Below are 21,414 nucleotides of genomic sequence, written 5' to 3' on the forward strand. Positions count from 1 at the left end.
AATCTGCTGCCTCTGTGTATCCTGCTGCCCAAGGCAGTAGCATAACCTTACCTCATGAGTGGGCTGGTCCTGAAATTCAGATTGAGGCAAGGAAAGTTTTCCAATCTGAGGGCCACGCTCCTGCCTGGGCAGCCCTCCAGGGACTGCATGCCACTGATGGGAAGAGGTGGAGCCAAAAGTGGGTGGGACCAGAAGAGAAAATAGGGAAGAGCAATGGATGTGACTCTTACTTTAGCAGCAGAATGCATTACAGCAATGGAAAAACCAGCACTTGCACCTCTTTCACCCCATCTCTCGATTCTCCATTCAGGCAAACAAGAGTCATTCCAGGACAAATTCCAGACTAGTGAAAGCACCCAAAAAGGGTGCGTGAAGCGTAGAGCTGATGAGGAGTGTGGCTTTGGGGAAATCCCCAGACCCAGGTTGAGAGGCCTCAAAAGCCACAATTGGCTCCCAAGTCCCAATTTTAAGGAACTCTCTTCTGGTTGAGATCAGAGAAGGCTCCTCCCTATTGAATGTTCGGCACCTTCTGAAGTCTTTTAACTGAGGGGACAAGGAGGAATTAGGGGAACAGGGAAGGGGTGTCTTGATGTGTGCTTGGAGTCAGGTGAATGGACTCGATAAGCAGCAGGACTGATACTGTGGAACTGAGACCTACGTTCCAAGATCAGCAAACAGGATTCTAGAAGCAAGAGGTTCTCACGCCTCTTGTGATTTGTGAACTCTGTTTTCTTTTGCATCAGCATTAACAGGCCACAGCGATCACAGCCTCCTGCAACAGTAGCCTCGCTTAACTTCTAATTTTACGTACTTCACATGGGCACCTTTTCAGCTCACTTCACAACTGGAAGGACTCCAGTCGACCTTGGACATTGCACTGTACCAAACATAGTCACCTGCCTAATTCAGCGCTGTTCAGAGCTGCAAGCATAATAGCTATTGAGGGATTCTTAAAGCTGGCTTGTGGGAGGCCTGAAAGTATCCTGGGAGGTGACATGGTTCTGCCTTTTTAATTGGTGGTGGTGTGGACTTGCCTTCCTCCTGAATGACCTTGTGTGTTTTCCAAAACCCCCAAGATATTTAAAACAAAATCTTTAAACTCACGTTTCTTCAACCTGTAAAATTCTGCCAGGAAGGGAGACAGCTGTTTTGCCCAGGGCATAATAGGACTGTTCTTGCAGCTAAAATATTATTTTCAGTTTCAAGGGACGTTCACAACATGATTCACTCTGAATAGCAATTTGCTAGGTGCTTTGTTGGGCAACCTGTCGGGAAGGGCCAGAAACCATTGGCTGATGCTCCATCCTGCTGGGCTACAGCAGCTATTTCCTTGCACAAATTATGTGCAAGGGCACTGCTAGGGTGGAGTGGGAGAATGGGGAGTATGCGTGGCACAATCAAATCTCCTGGGAACCCACGGTCTCTATCCTGTTGTGTCTCTGCCTGTTGTTTCTCTGGCTGTCCCTTCATACAAGCAGCCTCTGCCAAGAAGAACATATTCTGCCCATATTTGCATCGATTTGGATTACTTGATTGCTCCTAACATTAAGATTGAGGAGAATGACCTCTCCTCAGAGGAAGGTGCTTGTGGTGTCTCTGCCTCTGAGCCTGCCTCCTCCATGGGAAGTGTAGGTAGTTGCCTTACACCAGATCAGACTCTCTGTCCATCTTGCCCAGTCCTGTTGATTTTTCCACAGTGCCTCTCCACACTCAGGCAAAAAGAGGTATTTCCCATCACCCGTCAGGAGATGGTGATTCATGAAGAAACTCAGGAGGGATGATTCTTCCACAGCAGATCATTTTACCAATTCAGAGGGCTTCTCCGTGGCTTTTCTGACCAGTTCCTGCCTTACTTGTTGTTCCTTCCTCTGCAGCACTCAAGCCATGCCTGTGCACTACCACTAAGCTACTGTCCCTCCCATTACACAGGAGACAATGTTGTTAATCACATGTCATTTTTCCCTGTTCTTTCCTTCCCTGTCTATGAATGGTAGACTGCAGAGCTACCACTGGCAACGACATCTCCCACTGTATTTTCGGCTTAAGAGCAGCAAAACAACTCCCCAGGCTGCAAACTGGGAGTTTTACGGGCGGATGTAGGGCTGGGCCGGTCAGCCTTTTTCAGATCCATCCAACTTTTGAATCTGTTTAGACGCAAGTCTGTTCTGTCCCATTTCTGCATTACTTTGCCTTTAAAAAAATCCACTACTTGCATGGACATTCACATTTAAGGACCCATTTTTAAAAGCATTTTCAATTTTTAAATTTCTTTCTGTCAAAAAATACACATTTTTTAAAAAAATGTATTTTGGTATGCAAGGCAGTGGAGATGTAAGTTCTAGCCCACACATTAGTCTGGGAGGTTTCATACACATCTTTCCTAATATGTTCATTTTTGCATGGGATTTTGACTAATAAGCACATTTTTGTAAGCTGTTCCCCTAACAGAATGAATTGTTGTACGCTATTTCCCAATAGAAGCTGTGTGTGTGCATGTTTTTGCTTGAAGAACTGCAGTGCAAAATTCAGATAAGTGTCAACTTAAAAACCTAAGAAGAGCCTTGCTGGATGAGGCCAGTGGCCCATCCAAGTCCAGCATCCTGTTCTCACAGTAGCCAACCAGATGGCTGTGGGAAGCCTGCAAGGAGGACCTGAGAGATACCTGAATTTCGGGTTGCGTATTGATTCAGGGAATTTGAATTACATTGGTTCCCATTAAAAGTGAACCAAGCAGTCTTCCCTAGCAAACTCCCACAGAAGAAGCCCTTAGCGCAGCCTTTGCCAACCTGAAGACATCCAGAGGTTTTGGACTACAATAACTATCATCCCCAGTTAGCACACGCTGGTTGGGGCTGTTGTCCAAATCATAGCTTTAGAGAGGGTTGGGAGGCACAGAACTGGAGCTCACAGCCTCCCAAGGACGATTTTCCTCTTGCGTTTCCTTGGAGCTTTCAAAGGGAAAGGCTGGATCTTTGTTTTCAAAGCCAATACCCATATCCCCAGTTGGAACCCTGAACATCTCCCAGCATCCAAGTCATTCATTGAACCAAGAAGGGCCCAAACGCCATCTAACCTCGAGATTGTCTTTATTTGCCACCGGTAAATAAATAAAATAAAATCAATAAAAAAATAAAAAAATAGCCGCCACCCCCCCGCCAAAGAAGCCCCAAACCAGATCCATGCGTCATCAACCACAGGAAAGAGAGAAAAGAGAGAAAGAGGGAGAAAGAGAAAGAAGAAATCTGTTTGCTTTATTATGTAGAAATAATGGCATCACGGAGTGTTTTCCCAGGCCACTGAGTTTGCAGGCCGCAGTGCTCCCCCACCTCCCAAACCCACAAGGATAAGAGAGAAAATGAACAAAAATGACAACTGAGAGAGAGTTGAGGCCTCTTTGCTTATGGGATTATAACTCTCCTGAAGTCTTGATGACATGGAAAAGAGTCACATTGTAGATGACCTGGTGGCCATTGTTCCAGGTATAGAGGACCCTCTCCCGGGGGTTGTAGTCCAACATGGATATGTGGGAATACTGATTGTGGAAGGGAATATCCGTGTACTCATAGCTAGAAGTGTTTGTGTAGTAGGCAAAATAGATCTTAGCCCCAGCCAGGTGTGAATTGGTCACATAGAGGGTCCCGCAGATGATGAAGGATTCACCTGCACTCCGCTTGGGGTAGCCGGTGTCCCAGCTACGGAGAATCTCCAGCGTGACAGGGTCCATCCTGCTTACTACAATGTTGCCAGCATTCTGGTTGGTGGTGTAGACTGCCCAGAGCCCATTCTCATCCACCATGAAGTCGATGTCTGAGAAGCCACCCCAGGAGTAGGGGAAGGTGTTGTTGTAGCCAGCGGTGTTGAGGCTGCGCTGCACGACCACGCTCCGCGAACGGAAATGGTACTTCACCACTATGTTGCTCTGGTACTTGTTGTAGTAGAGGGACCCATTGAAGACCACGTGGCCGGTGCCAGCCCAGGGATGAGGCAGCAGGTGCTGGACAAAGTTTTGGCCTGTGATGAAGTCATTGAGTGTACGGTATTCCAGGACACGACGGCCTTTGTAGTAGCCATCCATGTACCAGACCTAAGGAAGAGAACAAGGGGCATTAGAATGGGCCCTGATGAGATTACTCTGTACCAGGTCACTTCAGTGTAGCTATAGGAAGAACAGGTATTTTGAGGTCCAAAGCTGAAAATCTAAATGGAAAAAAGAGAGCATCATCTACCCCACTTAAATTTCCAGCCCAGACCCTAAGATCTTCACCAGAAGCCCTTCTCTGTGTGTCCCACCCAAGGGAGATGCGCAAGAAGAGGCCTTTCTAGTGGTGGCCCTTGTTGGAAGAAAGCAGGCACATTTCCTTTTCTTAAGCTTCTAGTTAATGCATGTGTTGCTTTAAGTGACCAGAGGGCACTGTAATCTCTCTATTTAATTTGACTCCTAATTTATTAATGAATGGGGGTCTTGAGGTGCAGCTGGCCAATTGGAGAGTCCCGCTAGCCACGTGCACTGGAACCTTCTCCCTTTCAGCAGCTCATTAGGTGGGGTGGGGGTGGGGGAGTCAGAGGAAGGGCGTCCTGCAAGGGCTTCTGCCTCCCCTTCCCTAATTCCTCAGACCCCAAAGGGGCGGCTCGCAAGAGGTGCCCTGCTCTGCCCACTTCAGCATCAAAGATGGGGTGCAGAAGATGTCTTGCGCCATCCCCAGCAGGCTCGTTTGGGTGTTCTGAACCAAAAGCAGAGCAGGTAGAATTTAGGAGGAGTTGCATTTCTGAAATCAGGATTTTGCCCCATCAACACCCTTTCTGGGTTGGCCTTTCAGACAGAAAGATAACAAAGTCCCCTTAATCCAGCTGTTCATGGGACTGGGGTGGTTGGAGGCGCAGGTATGGGTGGGGGCAAGGACAAGTCTCCCCACCCTGCGGTGGTGGTTACTTGAAAAATGGGCGCTTTTCACATGCCGTCCACAATTAAGTAATCAATTGGAAATTAGAAGCTAAGGTTCGAAAGCGAAAGCCACCCAAAGGGGCAAGCGAAAATGCCATCCATGCCGCTGTTAAAAGACTTGAAGGATGGTGTCGATCTCCTTCCAGGGTTCTAAGTGTTAATACGCTCTTGAAAAGCTCTTTATTGGTTTCATCAGAAACAATTGTAAACACCATGTCATCCAAAAAGTCACATTTCACATAACAACATGTGGCTGTGCTTATGTGGTCATTGGTGACTGCCTACCTCAGGGGTCTGCAACCTTTAAGACAAAAAGAGCCACTTGGACCCATTTCCGAAGAAAAAAAAACTGGGAGCCGCAAAACTCGTCATTATAAAAATAACTTTTTTGTCACTTTTTTATTATTATTTCTTTGTTTGACCCCTCAGAATTACTCCTCCTCATAGAAATAAACGTTAAATTAACAAATTACCTTTTTGTGTGTGTGTGTGTTCTTCACTCCCCTTCAAAACAGTGACCAGCGTACACGCCCCCTTTCAATGCAGTGACCAGCGTACATGCCCCTTACAATGTAGCGGGTGGGCGGGAAGGTGACGTCGGGATGGTGCGTGACTAACGCACGCACCGCCCCCATGCGATGTCACAGCCAGTACAGCGCCCGCCACAGTGGGGAGTGTCGGGGCACACAATGCGCCTCCTCCCCTCGCTAGTATCCGCCCCGGAGCCGCGGCAAAGGTGTAAAAGAGCCACATGTGGCTCCGGAGCCGCGGGTTGCTGACCCCTGGCCTACCTGGATGTAGTCCACTTTTCTTCAGCTGGTGGGTGTTTTGAGAGCCAGACTTAGGGCACACTTCAAGCACACCAGCAAGAGCCATGGCAGTGCCAGAGGGAGGAAATTGCCCCAGCCCCAAGGATACAGCCCTTCCCCAATTGCCTCCTCAATTGCTAGACTCCAGTCCTTAATGCATACTATTATTTTTTCTTTGCAAAATCATAACATTCGGGACACAATTTAAAGATAAATGTAAAGGGACCCCTGACCATTAGGTCCAGTCGTCACCGACTCTGGGGTTGTGGTGATCAGCTCGCTTTACTGCCCGAAGGAGCCGGCGTACAGCTTCCAGGTCATGTGGCCAGCAGGACTAAGCCGATTCTGACGAACCAGAGCAACACACAGAAACGCCGTTTACCTTCCCGCCAGATTCCCGTACCTACCGTATTTATCTATTTCCACTTTGACGTGCTTTCGAACTGCTAGGTTGGCAGGAGCTGGGACCGAGTAATGGGAGCTCACCCCGTCGTGGGGATTTGAACCGCCGACCTTCTGATTGGCAAGTCATAGGCTCTGTGGTTTAAACCACAGCGCCACAACCTGTCTACCTGTAAATAAAATTTGCCCTTCTGAGCCCCTCATTTTTCTGGTATGGCCACTGGCAGCAGCACCCATCATTTTCTAGTATTATTGTTAGTATTATCATCTTAGAGAAGAGGAAGAAAGTGAATAAAATATTGGGGGGGGCAGGTAAGCCTCACATAATCGATCACATGATGTGGTGCATGCACACCATTTGAATGGCAATGCCCATCAACTTTAGATATTAAATATTAATATTAATGGGGGGGCTGAAGAGTTGGCTCCTATGGCCTACATCCCCCCCATCCTTAAATTTTGCAGTGCAGTCTCCAGCCAAATATGTCCAAAAATGCATCATTTAGCAGAAAGTGTGCATAAAAATGCTTATGGATTAGCAAAAAGAATCCATCGACTGCTAGCAAAGATGGGTACTGTTTATTACACAAAAGTTGCATGCTAAAATGTGTATATTAGAAAAGGCTCTAAAAGCACTAAAAGGCTCATGAATTTTCATGAGTACTTTTTAAATGTGGAGAACATAACTGAAGAATGCGGTAGTTGAGAGACCCAAATGGCCAGAGGTGCCTGTTCCTAAAGCCATGTATTCCCTGAATACAGCAGGTGAGGGAAGAGGCTGGGAGCACGGCCTTTGCATGGGGAGCTGCACAGAAGGTGCCCCCAGGCACAAAGGAGGAAACCCTTCATTGCACTTCTGTACTTCTGTACAGCAGCTGTGTAGAAGAAAGAATTTCGATACATGCAGCTTTTCATGAAAGGTTGAGAAAAACTGCTAGAACTGCCACACTTGGGCCAGTTGAAGGATCAGAAGTGTTTTGCAACAATAGCAAATGGGAAGCAAAGCTGCAGACAGCACACAAACAGTTAAAACTTCAGCTCCACCCCTTGGGGAACCAGATTAGTAAGAAGCCTGGAAGGCAGAGCATTGCTGCTCAATCTCCTTTTTTGTAACTTGAAGCCATTGGTTCAAGTCCTACCTTCCAGAGAAGGAGCAAACAAGCTTGCTCCATATAACAGCCCTTGAGATATTGGAAGATGGCTCTCATATCTCCTCTCAGTCTCCTCTTATCCAGGCTAAACATATCCAGCTCCCTCAACTGTTCCTCATAAGCCTTAATCATTTTGTTTGCTCTCTAGGTGGGAGTTTCCACAAGGATTATCTTTTACTTACAAGCAGAAGAAGGTAAAAATAAGAACACCAGAGGACTTACAAAAGTTCCTGCACGACCACGGAGAAGATCTCCAAAAAGAAGCAGCAGCACATTGGCCTCTACCACAATCTGGGATACCGCCTGGAGGCGGACCAGGCCCTACACCCTCGGAACCAGAGGACAAAGAAGAAACACCACTCTAGGTGCAACAAAATAGTACAGGATGTCCCTGCAGCTACTTAGTTGGAATATAAATGGCGGAAACTCCCCGGAAAAAAGAAGGAAAATATTTCACATATTGAAGAAAGAACAATTGGACATTATTTGCTTACAAGAAACCCATGTGACCAGGCTCCACAGGAAAGTTCTAGTCAATAAAAGACTAGGCCAAGAATTTATTTCATCTGACAAGGTTAAGAAAAGAGGTGTGGTGATATATGCCAAGGAGAGCCTGGCACCAAAATTTGTATTTAAAGATGAGCAAGGAAGAATTTTGGCGATTGAAATTCAGACACAAGGAGAAAAAATTTTGATATTGGGAATATATGCGCCAAATGACGGGAAATCAGAATTTTTTAAGAAGCTGCATGAAACTATGCTGGACTATTTGGACTATAACAACATCATAATGATGGGAGACATGAATGGAGTGGTGTCTACACATATGGATAAGTCTCAAAATCAAAATCTAACATCAGATGGAAGACTGCCTAAAACCTTTTTTGAACTGATTGACAACTTGGATTTGATTGACATATGGAGGACAAAGAACCCCCTAGGTAAAGAAGGAACTTTCTTCTCTGAGGCCCACCTGTCTTGGACACGGATCGACCAAATTTGGACGTCTAGAGGGCTGGCACCCAAGACCAGAAAGGTGGAAATCTGCCCAAAAACATGCTCCGACCACAACGCCTTGAAACTAGAATTCAGACTTACTCAAACCGGTTCCTTCAGATGGAGGATGAATGACACCCTTTTAAGAGATCAAGAGATCGTCAAAAAGGCCCAAAAAACGTTAAAGGACTACTTTGAGATAAATTTGAACACTACAGTAGAAAAAAGAACGATCTGGGACGCTAGCAAAGCGGTCATGAGAGGGTTTCTCATACAGCAAAATTCAATCAAGAAAAAGCTCTGGAATGGAAAGAAGGAGAAAATATTGGAGAAGATACATCAGGGAGAGAAAAAATTGAGAACCAACCCAAAGTCAAAGGAGGTGCTGAGAGAAATCAAATTCCATCAAGCACAATATTCTAAATTAATAAATCAAGAAATTGAATGGAAAATTAAACAGATGAAGCAAAGATCGTTTGAATCAGCAAATAAATGTGGAAAGCTGCTAGCTTGGCAGCTGAAAAAAAGGCAAAAGTTAAATACAGTTACAAATCTAGAGATTGAAGGAAGAATGATTCAGAAACCAGAGGAAATTAGGAAGTGCTTCCACAGATATTTTAAAGAACTGTATGCACAGGGGCCTCAGAAAGAATTCGAGATAGAACAATTTCTAAAGTCAAATGGATTATCTAAAATAACTCAAGATAAAAGATCAATCTTGAACTCTAAAATAACCTCACAGGAAATCGAAGGTGCCATTCAGAGTATGCAACTAGGCAAATCTCCAGGCCCGGATGGGCTTACCTCCAAATACTATAAGACTTTGAAGGACTACTTGATACAACCTTTGATGGAGGTATGCAACCAGATTATGGATGGGAAGAGGGCACCAGAAACGTGGAAAGAAGCTTTCATCACATTGATACCTAAGTCAGAATCCGAAAAGACGCAGCTTAAGAACTACCGTCCCATCTCACTCCTGAATGTGGATTACAAAATATTTGCAGACATTTTGGCAAGCAGACTTAAAAAGGTTTTGAATGAAGTAATTCATAAGGACCAAGCAGGCTTTCTCCCTGGTAGACATTTATATGAAAACACCAGAAACATCATTGACATTTTGGAACTTTTGCAAACCAATAGGAACACAAGGGCGGTGTTAATCTTTATTGATGCGGAGAAAGCTTTTGACAACATATCTTGGATGTTTATGAAGAAAAACTTGGAAGGGATGGGAGTGGGACGGGGGTTTGAAAATGGAATAGATGCTATTTATTCAGAACAGAAAGCTAAATTAATAGTGAACAATGTGGTGACGGAGGAATTTAAAATTGAAAAAGGGACACGACAAGGGTGCCCTCTATCCCCTCTTTTATTTATTTCAGTCCTGGAGGTGCTACTGAACATGATTAGGGAGGACCGGCTGGTACAAGGGATAGAGGTCGGAGTGAAACAATATAAATTGAAAGCTTTTGCAGATGACTTAGTTTTGACACTACAGGAGCCAGAACCCAGTACAAAAAGAGTCTTAGAACTTATAGCAGAGTTTGGTCGGGTGGCGGGATTTAAGTTAAACAAACAAAAAACAAAGGTTTTGACCAAAAATTTGACATCTACAGAAACAGAGGGGTTCCAGAGAGAAACAGAACTAAATGTGGTTAAAAAAGTGAAATACCTAGGGATTCACTTGTCTTCCAAAAACTTGAATTTATTTAAAGACAACTATGAAAAATGTTGGTTGGAAATTAAAAAGGATTTAGAAATTTGGTCAAGATTGAAACTTTCCTTGTTGGGTAGAATCGCAGCTATAAAAATGAATGTATTGCCGAAAATGTTATTTTTGTTCCAAACCCTACAGATCGTGGACAGAGTGGAATGTTTTGGAAAATGGCAGAAGGACATATCTAAGTTTGTCTGGCAGGGCAAAAAGCCTCGAATAAAGTTTAACTGACTCGAAAGAAAGAGGAGGGTTTGCCCTGCCGGACTACTATGAAGCTGCAGCCTTCTGCTGGTTGAAGGATTGGCTTTTGCTGGAAAACACTGATGTCCTAGATCTGGAAGGTTTTGATAATGCATTTGGTTGGCATGCATATTTGTGGTATGACAAGGTTAAAGTTCATAAACTGTTCAAAAACCATATTGTCAGAAAAGCAATTTTTGCAGTCTGGATGAAATATAAAGACTTATTAGAGAGTAAAACCCCGAGGTGGTTATCACCGATGGAGGCCAAGGCCAGAAAAAGGCCCAATATGGAGGCTCATTGGCCGAAGTATTGGGAAATAATTGAAAAAACTGGAGACAATTGGAAGCTGCAGAGCCAGGACAAATTAAAAAATAAGGTGCGAGACTGGTTACACTATGCTCAAATTCAAGAGGTTTTTAAAATGGATAAAAAAGTTGGGTTCCAAGTGGAAAAATCGAATTTGGAGACAGAACTGTTAGAACCAAAAACTAAGATATTATCAAGAATGTATAACTTGCTGCTTAAATGGAATACACAGGATGAGACAGTTAAATCTGCCATGATAAAATGGGCACAGGATGTTGGACATAACATTATGTTTGAAGACTGGGAAAGGTTATGGAACACCGGAATAAAATTCACGGCATGTACTGCCCTGAAAGAAAATATTACGAAAATGATATACCGGTGGTACATGACCCCAGTCAAGCTAGCTAAGATATATCACCTGTCTGATAATAAATGTTTGAAATGTAAGGAGGCAGAAGGTACATTTTTTCATCTCTGGTGGACCTGCCCAAAAGTGAAGGCTTTCTGGGAAATGATTTATAATGAATTGAAAAAGGTATTTAGGTATACCTTCCCTAAGAAACCAGAGGCCTTCCTGCTGGGCATGGTGGACCAGAAAGTGTTAAAGAAAGACAGAACGTTGTTTATGTATGCTACTACAGCAGCAAGAATTCTCATTGCAAAGAACTGGAAGATACAAGATTTACCCACGCTGGAAGAATGGCAGACGCAGTTGATGGACTACATGGAATTAGCTGAAATGACCGGCAGAATCCGAGATTTGGATGAAGAATCGGTTGAGGCGGACTGGAAAAAATTTAAAGACTATTTGCAAAAATATTATAAGTTGTATGAATCCTAAGATAGTGCATGTTATTGGAAATGTTATGCTTTAGCAAATATGATTAAGTAAATGGCAAAATAAGTGATAAAAGAGAAAAGAAGACAAAGTGAACCAACCATATTATGTTTATTTTAAAGGTATCAAATTTGAGATATAATTTATTGAATAACGGTTACATAATAATTGAAAGTGGTAACAAGGTTTGAAATAAGGTAACAAATTGCTGACATGGTTATTACAAAGAATGCAGATCTGGAAGGTGTGGGGAAGTACAATGTTTTCTTTTGTAAAAAAAATCAAAAAATTGTTTCTTGTATTTGATTTATTCTGTATGGTTTGGAATGTACAAAATTATGAAAAGAAACGCAATAAAAAATATTATTAAAAAAAAAAATCATTTTGTTTGCTCTCCTCTGCACACCTTCCAGCTTGTCAACATTCCTCTAAAATTGTGGTGCCCAGAATTGGACACAGTATTCCAAGTGTGGTCTGACCATGGCAGAAGAGAGTGGGACTATGACTTCCCTAGATCTGGACACTAGACTTCTGTTGATGCAGCCTAGAATAGTGTTAGCTCTTTTTTTGCTGCTGCATCACACTGCTGACTCACACTGCTGACTCATGTTAAGCTTGTGGTCCACCAAGACCCCTAGATCCTTTCCACATGTACTACTGGTATCTGTTCTAAGATTTTGTTGCACTCCGTGCACAGACCATTTCACTCGAAAAGGCCCTGGGCATTGTGCAGACCCAGATCAAGGCCTTCTTTCTCTCCCTCTGATCCCCAGAGGGTGCATGAGATTGCTCCAGCACAGGACACTGGTGCACCTGTGGAGCAAGCTCCTCCTTCCAGATAGGATACTCAACTGCCCTTGGTGCCACATGCAATATGGCAACCATCTCTGAAATGTGACCTATGGGCAGTCAGCACAAGCGCTGATCACAAGTCGAGTCACTGTAGATCTCTGACATCCTGGGATGGAGCTCATAGTCACAATGCAGGATGGGGAATGTGCAGGAGAGAACAGGTTCTGCTTAACCCTCTCCTTGCTTGCCGAGTCTTTCACTGTAGCTTGCCTTCGTAGCTCTCTCTGTGTTTTCCCTTCAGAGAATAAGCTTGTGGTGGGAGATGGTGAAAAATAACCTGGTAGCAAGGGTTGCAAGGGGCAGTTAGCTAGTGGGACCCAATGGCAGTCCCCTGCAAATGCCCTTTGCTTTCTGCATCACAGCAACTTGGCAAGCACTTTTGAAGCCCAAGCAGTACATCCTCCCAATCTCAGCTCATTGTCAGCTGCACAATTGGTCCAGACCATTAACATGCTCATCATCAGCTCTCACAGGCCCTGACCAGATGCCAGATTGGAGAGCTCCACTGTTTGCTTCAAACATTGGCAAAGGAGACAGGAAGCCTTGAGTGTATAAACTTTGCCGGAGGCTTCTTTGCTCTCTGCCTAACGCTGGGGCTCAGCAGAGCAGCCCCAGGGATCTGTGCCTTTCTCTTCCCCTTTCATTCTTCTTTAAACAATTAAGCCCATTTGATGGAGCAGCTGACATCTCCCTGCATTGGATTAGCTGTGTTTGGTGCCTAAACTGGATCCCTCCCCCTCCCCTTTTCTCTTTCTCTCCAAAGCTCAGGGCTACCTTTTGAAATTTAAAATATAATTCACTCAAAAGGAAAAGCATAGTGGGAGGGGGAGAGATACAGCCAGACATATAACACGCATGCTTTCCAAGTCCCCTGGAGCCAACTGTCAACTAGAAAGAAGACACTGAGAAAGTTTGCATTATCACCAGAAGTTAATCGGATGGGACTGAAGACTGAGAGTGCAAAAACTATGGTTTGCATCTTGATCATTTGACTTGATCATTAAAATTAGCCTCCTCAGCTCCCACCTCCCTCAGATAACTGCTGGGGATCCACCAGTGTTAATTCCTCCCCTGTGATCCTAATGCTAGGTCAATGAACCACCATTTTAAATTCCCCATAATGCCCTGGAGCAACCTTTCCCAACCTGGTGCCCTCCAGGTGTTGCTGGACTCCAGCTCTTATCAGTCCTAGCCGCCCTGCTCAATGGCCATGAATGCTGGGAGTTGTAGTCCAACAATAGCTGAAAGGCATGAGGTTGGAAAAGACTGCTCTGGAGCACCACTTGCTTCAGGGGCACTGTGGGAAATTTTAAATGGTGTCTCAGAGACACCTACTGCAGTTGATAGTGGCAAGGGGACCACCGATGTTGGAGGAGGTCCAACAGGAGCACTTGCTGAGAGTCCCCTGAAACCTGGAGTTATTGTTTAACTGTTACATATGTCAGGTTTTAGAATAGTGTTCCTGGTGGAAATATCTCAAGAGAGAGCTGGTTAAATCCAAAGAGGCTATGTAGGGTAGTAGACAATGTGGCTAGCTCTGCCTAAGGGGAAACCCTTTTCAAATTCCAGTTCAACCAGGAATCCAGTCTCTCATGTAACTTCCCAGTTACTGATCACATTTCTATCTTGCCTTCTCCTTCCAAGGACTGGTGTATCCTCTTAATTTAGACTATCTTGACTTTCCAGTTCTGGGGCCTCATTTGTGACTCATCTGGGTGATAAGAACATACAAAGAGTCCTGCTGGATCAGGCCGATAACCCACCTAATCCAGCATCCTGTTCTCACAGTGGCCAACCAGATACCAGTGGGAAACCCACAAGCAGAATTTGAGCACATCAGCATTCTCTTCTCCTGTGGTTCCCAGTAGCTAGTATTTACAAGGTGTCCCCTTCATCCTAGGGTATCTACACTGCCAAGACAGACATGGATTTGAGATGGCAGTGGAAGTTGGACACGAAGCCTAGATTCCATGTGATCCCTAGCCTATGTCCATGTCTAAAGTGATCTGGGCTACTGGCCACAACTCAGCCATTGCAGCCATGGGAGATGTGTCTTCATGAATTCCAACATGCATTGGTCCGGGACATAAGTCCCCTACCAACCAGTCTATGGCTAGACTGCCCAGTCAGCTATATGGTTAGCCTGTCCTTGTGCAGAATACCTGCAATGTTCTTGGTGATAATCTATATATCTATAAAATAGATAAAATCATGTGATACAACCCTTTTTGGAGCATGCCATTCTAGAATACAGAGAACCAGCATCTCTTATGATGTGATATTAATAACCCTTCACCCCAGATAGACACAAGATCGTCATGTTTATATGAATCACAGGCAGAATTCTGAAAACTATGTGGGATGGAGTATAAGACTGCAGAACGGTGAGAAGGGAAGAAAATTTCTATGACGCAGTTAAAAAATGGCGTCTCGCCATGACAGGTTTACCGAGGAAGAAGGACTGGGGGAGGAGATTCAGGATTGTTTAAGAGAAGGAATGTTGGAATGCAAGTTTGACCTGACAGAACCCCCAGACTCATTTGTTATCGGGTAAGCCTGAGAAAAATAAAGGACAGATCGGAGACTATCTTGGTTTATGGAGGCTGTCCCGGATCGATATGATTTTTGGAAAAGTACAAAATCCACATAGAATGCCAGCTGTTATCCTGCCTGTGAAAATCATCAGAGATTGCAAAGAAAGGAATTTATGATAACAACAAGAAGAGAAAAGAAGTAATAAAGGACTTTCCGGATCAAACTGGAGAGAACTGTCTGATTAATGCAGTAAGATAAATGACGCTGTTTTGGACTCGAGCTGAGCTTGTTGTATGGGTACCCCCAACAAAATTTAAAAATTTGGCTGTATAATTTGGAATCAATGTGACAATGTGATGTGATTGGCCTGTCAATAAAAATTATTTATATATATTAAAAAAGAGAACCAGCATCTCTTGGAGAAAGCTAGTCTGGATTCCTTCATCCTCACACCCTGGAATCCCGAGGCTGTATTATTAGGCCCATGGGTACATTTTATTTTTGAGCAAGTGCCATGGCTACTACTCACTCTGGTCACTTCTAATTCCCATAGCCAGATCATAAAAGAGAGAAAGTGTGCACAAACACATCACTTTTCCAATGGATCTGAGGAAAAGTCATATCCAGAAGAATTAATCTGAGTCTTGAAAAAGCACGTAGAGCTGAAACTGGAAGTGGGGAAGGTTGTCACTCTCCCAACTTTCACCTTCAGCTCTATGTACTTTTCAAGAGAAAAATGGTAACCAAGCTGAGCACCTCATAGCCATGAGGGCAATGTGTGGCTTGGGGGCTCAAGGTCCCATTGGGCCAAATGGGGTGCAGCCAATCCTGGAGGTGGCGCTGACTGCCAGCTTCTACTTCCTTTGTCTCAGCTGGGAGGAGGATGGAGACAAACTAGAATTAGATGGCTCTGCCCATTACTGGTTTTGCCCACTGTTGGTTCTGCCCAACCAATAACAATGGGCACCAGCCACCAATGCATACATACGTCCCCCCAACCCCACTGCTTGTATTGAATCAGGTGATTGGGCTATCAATCCCATTCTGTTACCTATGTTCTATTAACTGAAGATACCGAGTCTGTGAATGCTGCTTGTAAACTCTGGCCAAGTAACTCATTCATCATGGGCTTTCTGCCATCCAAATTTTGTCTCCCACTTGTTTCCCTCTGCTTTATCATGCCAAAAAGCTCAACTGCAAAGACTGAGTAAACATATCCCAACCTTTATGGATAATTTATGCTTGTATTATTAAATGTTTTCTCTCCTTTAATTTACAGAGTTAAAACACATTTTCACTCTTTTTCTGCTGATCAAACGCTTGAGTAGTTTTTAATAACTGAAGAAGCATTGTGATAGCAAGAGGTGGGCAAGATTGATTTCACACTTGGAGGATGATCAGACGAAGTTCGCCTCCTTGGTCTCTTCTGCAGAGCTGGGGTGGAAGGGAAGGGAGCCTGTTTAGATTTCTTCTCAATAAATCATTTTTCTATGGAGCCACAAGACTTTGCCAAGTCCTTGAAAACTGGGAATATGTGATCCTGCAAAAGTTTATAAGGGCTTGTATTGACTGAAATTGACATCAAGCCTTGGTTAACATAGGAGCCCATGAAAGAGAAGTCTCCAAGTGATTGTAGCAGCTAGAGCAGGGGTCAGTAAACTTTTTCAGCAGGGGACCGGTCCCTCTGTCCCTCAGAACTTGTGGGGTGGCTGGACTATTTTTTTTTGGGGGGGGGGGAATGAATGAATTTCTATGCCCCATAAATAACCCAGAGATACCATACATTTTAAATAAAAGGACACATTCTACTCATGTAAAAACACACTGATACCCAGACCATCCAAGGGCCGGATTTAGGCAGCGACTGGGCTGCATCCGGCCCCCTCCAAAATCTCGTACACTCACGAGTGTCCGAGAGGCACAAACAGGGCAGGAAGAGAAGGTGGGGGTTTTCCTGTCAGGGGGAAAGGGGGCAACTGTGCTTTCTGAGGATGACGGAGATTAGCGGAGCTCCGAATGGAACCTTTTGATTTGACTAAGAAATCTGGAATAATTAACTGCCGGAGTCGTCTCGCGTGTGTGGGAGAGACCCAAGCCACTGCAATAAGTTTCCAGTTTAAATGCTGCAAGGGATGATGTCAGGGGCTCAGGGACTGAGCCACAGGAGAAGGAGGAGATGGAGAGCGAAGGGGAACAATCTGAGGGGAGCTCAGGAGGGTATGACAGTGACCAGAGAGATTCCATGAGTCTCTCCAGCGAATCAGAAGATTCTCAGAAGGAGGCCCCCAGGGTCAGGGCAAGGGGGGCCAGTGGGGAGTCTCCAAGCGGCAGCTGGAAATCAGGGCTAGCTTCCCCACCAGAGCGCAGCGGGGGGGGGGGGGAAGAATCCCACAGATTAGAACAAAAGCCTCCTCCTGCAGGAGGAGAGAGTGAGGCAGGACTGAACACGCCTCCGTCCAAGAGGGGAGGGGCGGAGGAGAGAGCAGGGCCGGCCAGCCTCCCTGAAGGAGGAAGCAGTGAAGGGAGCAGTGTAGCCATTAGGAGGAAAGTGGGCGGATGGGCGCGCGCGCCAAGTTCAAATGTAGAGGCGCGCGGGACAGCAGAAAATCCGGATTGGGAGCCAGGTCCCAAAGCCCGCCGGAGACAGGGGGAGGAGTCAGAAGAATCCGCCTCCGAAGAGTCCAGGAGGGTTGGTACCCCAGAGGACAGGAGGACCCGGAGGAGAAAGGAGCAGAGGGAGGAGAGAAAGAGGTGGAGCAAAGCTCGGGTCTTGAACTGGTGTAAAGGAGGGGCGGATTCAGACGGAGCTTCGCCGGTCTAAGGACTCAGACGTAGCGCTGCGCGCCACGGATGTCAAACCAACAATGAACGACAATAAAGACTTTTGTTTATAAAGAGCAACTGGCGTTGGTCCTTTGTGAGCTGGGACCTGAGGCACCGCTGACAGTATGCTCCGTCTGCATAAAATTTAACCCTCGCAGCGCGAGTTGGCGCAGCGAGGGGCAAGACTTGGTGTTTTGCGAGCTCACGAAGAGAGGGAAAGATGACTACAGAAGGGAAGGTGGCACAGCTGGAAAAAGCAATTGAGACGCTTTACGCAGAGCTGGAAGTTTCCAGGAAGAGAGAGGAGGAAGCAGCGAAGTTCTGCGAGGATCTGCGAAACAGGTGGGAAAAATTGGGCAAGGAAGGGCTGCCGGGACCCAGACCGGAGGGAGTTGGCCTCGGAAAGCGGGGGGGGGGGGGGGGGCAGCATTGTAGCCCACTTTGATGGAAACCTGCAGCAGTATCCTAACTTCAGAGCAGATGTAGTTTTTGCGCTCAGACTGCTTCGGAAGGACTTTAGAGATGAGGAGGAAAAAGTGGGATTTATCATAACTCACTTGCATGGAGAAGCAAGATCCTGGCTGCGCAATTTATGGCGCGACAATGATCCCGCCCTCCAGAATTCAGACGCCTTCATAGCGGCTATGGACGCTTGTTTCCAGTCAACCACAGATGTAGACGTGGCTAGAAGGGAGATGCACGGCTTGCGGCAGGGCAAGGCAACAGTAAGACAATATCACTCCCGCTTTTTTGCGTTAGTAAATACGCTACGCTGGCAAAAGGACTCTGCAGCAGTGAGGGATCTGTTCTGGGAGGGGCTAAACGCTTCCGTGAAAGATGAGCTGGCCAGGGGAGAGAGACCTAGCACCACTGCAGAAATCGTCCAGAGAGCGCTTACGATAGGAGTGAGAATGGAGGAACGCCCCTGGAGCAGAGATGAGGGTCGCTTAGCACGCACACCGGCCAGAGCACCTCCCTTCATGCCCAGGGAGGCTGAACGCGCGCATTCCACGCCTCCTTTGGGGGAGGAGGCAGAGCCAATGGAATTGGGTGGTGCTAAGGCTCAGACAGCGACCAGAGCCCGAACGCCAGGAGCAGTCAAGCTGAAGAATCCTAGAGGGAACAGGAAGTGTTTCATATGCGACAGTGCGCAACACATGGCCAAAGAGTGTCCCCAGAGGATCCAGAAGCACACTGCAGCCTCCGCAACTATTAAAGGGGGAATGCAGCAGGAGGGGGAGCAGCAGGGAAACGACCAAGCCTGGTTGGAAACAGAGGCACTGGGGCCCAACCAGGCAAGGTTTTGAAGTTGTCCCCAGAGATTCTGAAGCCCACAGACCCCCTCCCGCCCAAACCAGTGGTGCAGCTCACTGCCTCACTTCAACTGCCCAATGGATTCACCTTGGAAGTTCCTATTACCATCGATTCTGGTAGCAATGCAGACTTTGTGGGGGTGAAATTTGTCAAGCAGCACCGCATAGCACTCCTACCAGCCACGATGCCCCTAAACGTCGTCACAGTCGATGGCAGGAAGCTACTGGGGGGGCAGGTGGTACAGCAAACACCACCTATGGTGATGCAAATTGGGAATCACCGTGAAGTCATCAGTTTTAACGTCACTCACCTATCCGACACGCCCATAGTGTTGGGCATGAGTTGGCTGGATAGGCACAGCCCGGGATTGGCTTGGTACCAGCGTCAATTGACCTTTGGCTCTTCCTACTGCGCGGAACATTGCATCCAGCCCAGCCAGGAAGGGGAAGGGCAGGAGGATGAACCACAGCTACACCTCGGCATGGTGCAGGCGGTACCAGACAAGTACAAGGAGTTTTTGGAAGTGTTCTGCGAGAAGGAAGCTGACAAGCTGCCTCCTCATCGGCCCTACGACTGCGCGATTGACCTCCTGCCGGGGGCGACGCTGCCGACGGGGAAGCTGTATTCCATGTCTGAGGATGAAAGGCAAGAACTCAGGGAGTTCATAGAGCTCAACTTGAAGCGGGGATTCATCCAAGAGTCCAAAGCAGTGGGGGGCAGTCCCGTGTTCTTCGTGAAGAAAAAGGACACGCCCCAAAAGAGGCTTGTAGTTGATTTCAGGGTCATAAACTCGAGGACAAAGCCCACGGCATTCCCCATGCCCAAGATCGACGACCTACTAGCGACGGTGAGGAAGGGGAGAATCTTCAACAAGCTGGATCTGCGAGGCGCATACAATCTGATACGCATGCGGGAGGGCGATGAGTGGAAGACGGCCATGTTTACGCCCTTAGGCACCTATGAATACAAGGTTATGCCTTTCGGACTCCAAAATGGCTCTCACACGTTCCAAGCATTTATGAACCACGTGTTAGCGGGACTCCTCTACAAGAAGTGCGTCTGCTTCCTCGACGACATCCTGATCTTCTCGGAATCGCAGGAGGCTCACGAAGGGGACGTCAAGGAGGTCCTGCAGAGACTACGGGAGCACAACCTTTACGCCAAGCTGGAAAAGTGCCAGTTCGACGTGAAGGAAGTGGATTTCCTGGGCTACAAGCTGTCAGACAAGGGACTCGCCATGGACAGCGCCAAGGTCCGCTCGGTGCTGGACTGGAAGAGCCCGCGCAATAGGAAGGAAGTCCAGAAGTTCGTCGGTTTCGCCAACTTCTACCGCAAGTTCATCAAGGGCTTTGCGAAGGAGACGGCAGCTATCACGGACACCCTCAGCTCCAAGAAAAAGAAGTTCATCTGGACGGACCAGGCGGAGCAGTCTTTTCAGAGACTCAAGCGTCTCTTCGCGTCCAAGGAACAGCTGCTTCACGTCAACCCTGGCAGACCGCTGAGGATCGAGACTGACGCATCAGACAGAGCGGTGGGGGCGGTCCTGTTGCAGCAAGATCCGCAAGGGAACTGGAGGCCCTGCGCATTTTACTCCAGAAAGCTCAGCAAGTCAGAGCAGAACTACACAATCTGGGACAGGGAGTTGCTGGCCATTCATGCAGCCTTCAAAGCGTGGCGGCACTTCCTCATTGGGGCCAGACACACCCTGCAAGTCCGCACAGAACATAAGAACCTGGAGTACTGGCGCACGGCGAGGTTCCTGAACCAAAGACACATCCGCTGGGCGGAGTTCTTTGCGGATTTCGACTTCCGGATAGAATACATCCCGGGAGACAGCAACGTCATGGCAGATGCACTTTCCAGGAAACCGCAGTATCTGGAGGAAGCGGCACCGGCGGCAGCTAAACACATTTTCACACCGGCAGTGTGGACGTGCTCTGCAGCCACCGTTGACCTGGACGCAGTACGTTGCGCGTTACAGACGGATCCATTCGCGCAATCCAAGATGGAAGAGGTGCGACGGGGCACAGCGAAGGACGCCGAGTTCCAGATCCGGGACGGACTGCTCATCCACAAAGGGGCTCTCTACGTGCCGGGAGATGACCTCCGCGTGAAAGTCCTGCAGCAGTTACACGACGCACCCAGCGCTGGACATTTCGGCAAGGACAAGACAGCGGAATTAGTAGCCAGAGACTTTTGGTGGCCCAAGATGAGGGGTGAAGTTGAGGACTATGTCGCTCGGTGTGACACTTGCCAAAGGGCCAAACCAGTACACAGGGCGCCGGCGGGACTGCTGGAACCGCTTCCGACGCCGTTTGAACCGTGGGAGAGAGTGGCCCTGGACTTTGTCACAGATCTACCCAGCTCGAGAGGCAAAACAGCGGTGCTCGTAGTAGCAGACCTGTTCACCAAGATGGCGCATTTCATTCCTTGCGCGAAGGTGGTCACGGCGGAACAAACCGCCAAGCTGTTTATAGACC

General features: G+C 46.8%; 1 protein-coding gene across 4 annotated transcripts in view; it reads right to left on the reverse strand.

Annotated features, from left to right (window-relative positions):
• Positions 1-3,232: 3,232 nt before the first annotated feature.
• Positions 3,233-21,414, reverse strand: part of OLFM2 (olfactomedin 2) — a 200,420-nt gene continuing 182,238 nt past the window's right edge. For all 4 annotated transcript variants that reach the window (XM_028721179.2, XM_028721180.2, XM_028721176.2 and 1 more), the window contains one exon: positions 3,233-4,084. In XM_028721179.2, the coding sequence (XP_028577012.1) occupies positions 3,407-4,084 (678 nt within the window). In that variant the 3' untranslated portion in view covers positions 3,233-3,406. The remainder of the gene's footprint in view (positions 4,085-21,414) is intronic.

The sequence above is a fragment of the Podarcis muralis genome, chromosome 2, assembly GCF_964188315.1.
Source record: "Podarcis muralis chromosome 2, rPodMur119.hap1.1, whole genome shotgun sequence".
NCBI classification, from domain to species: domain Eukaryota; kingdom Metazoa; phylum Chordata; class Lepidosauria; order Squamata; family Lacertidae; genus Podarcis; species Podarcis muralis.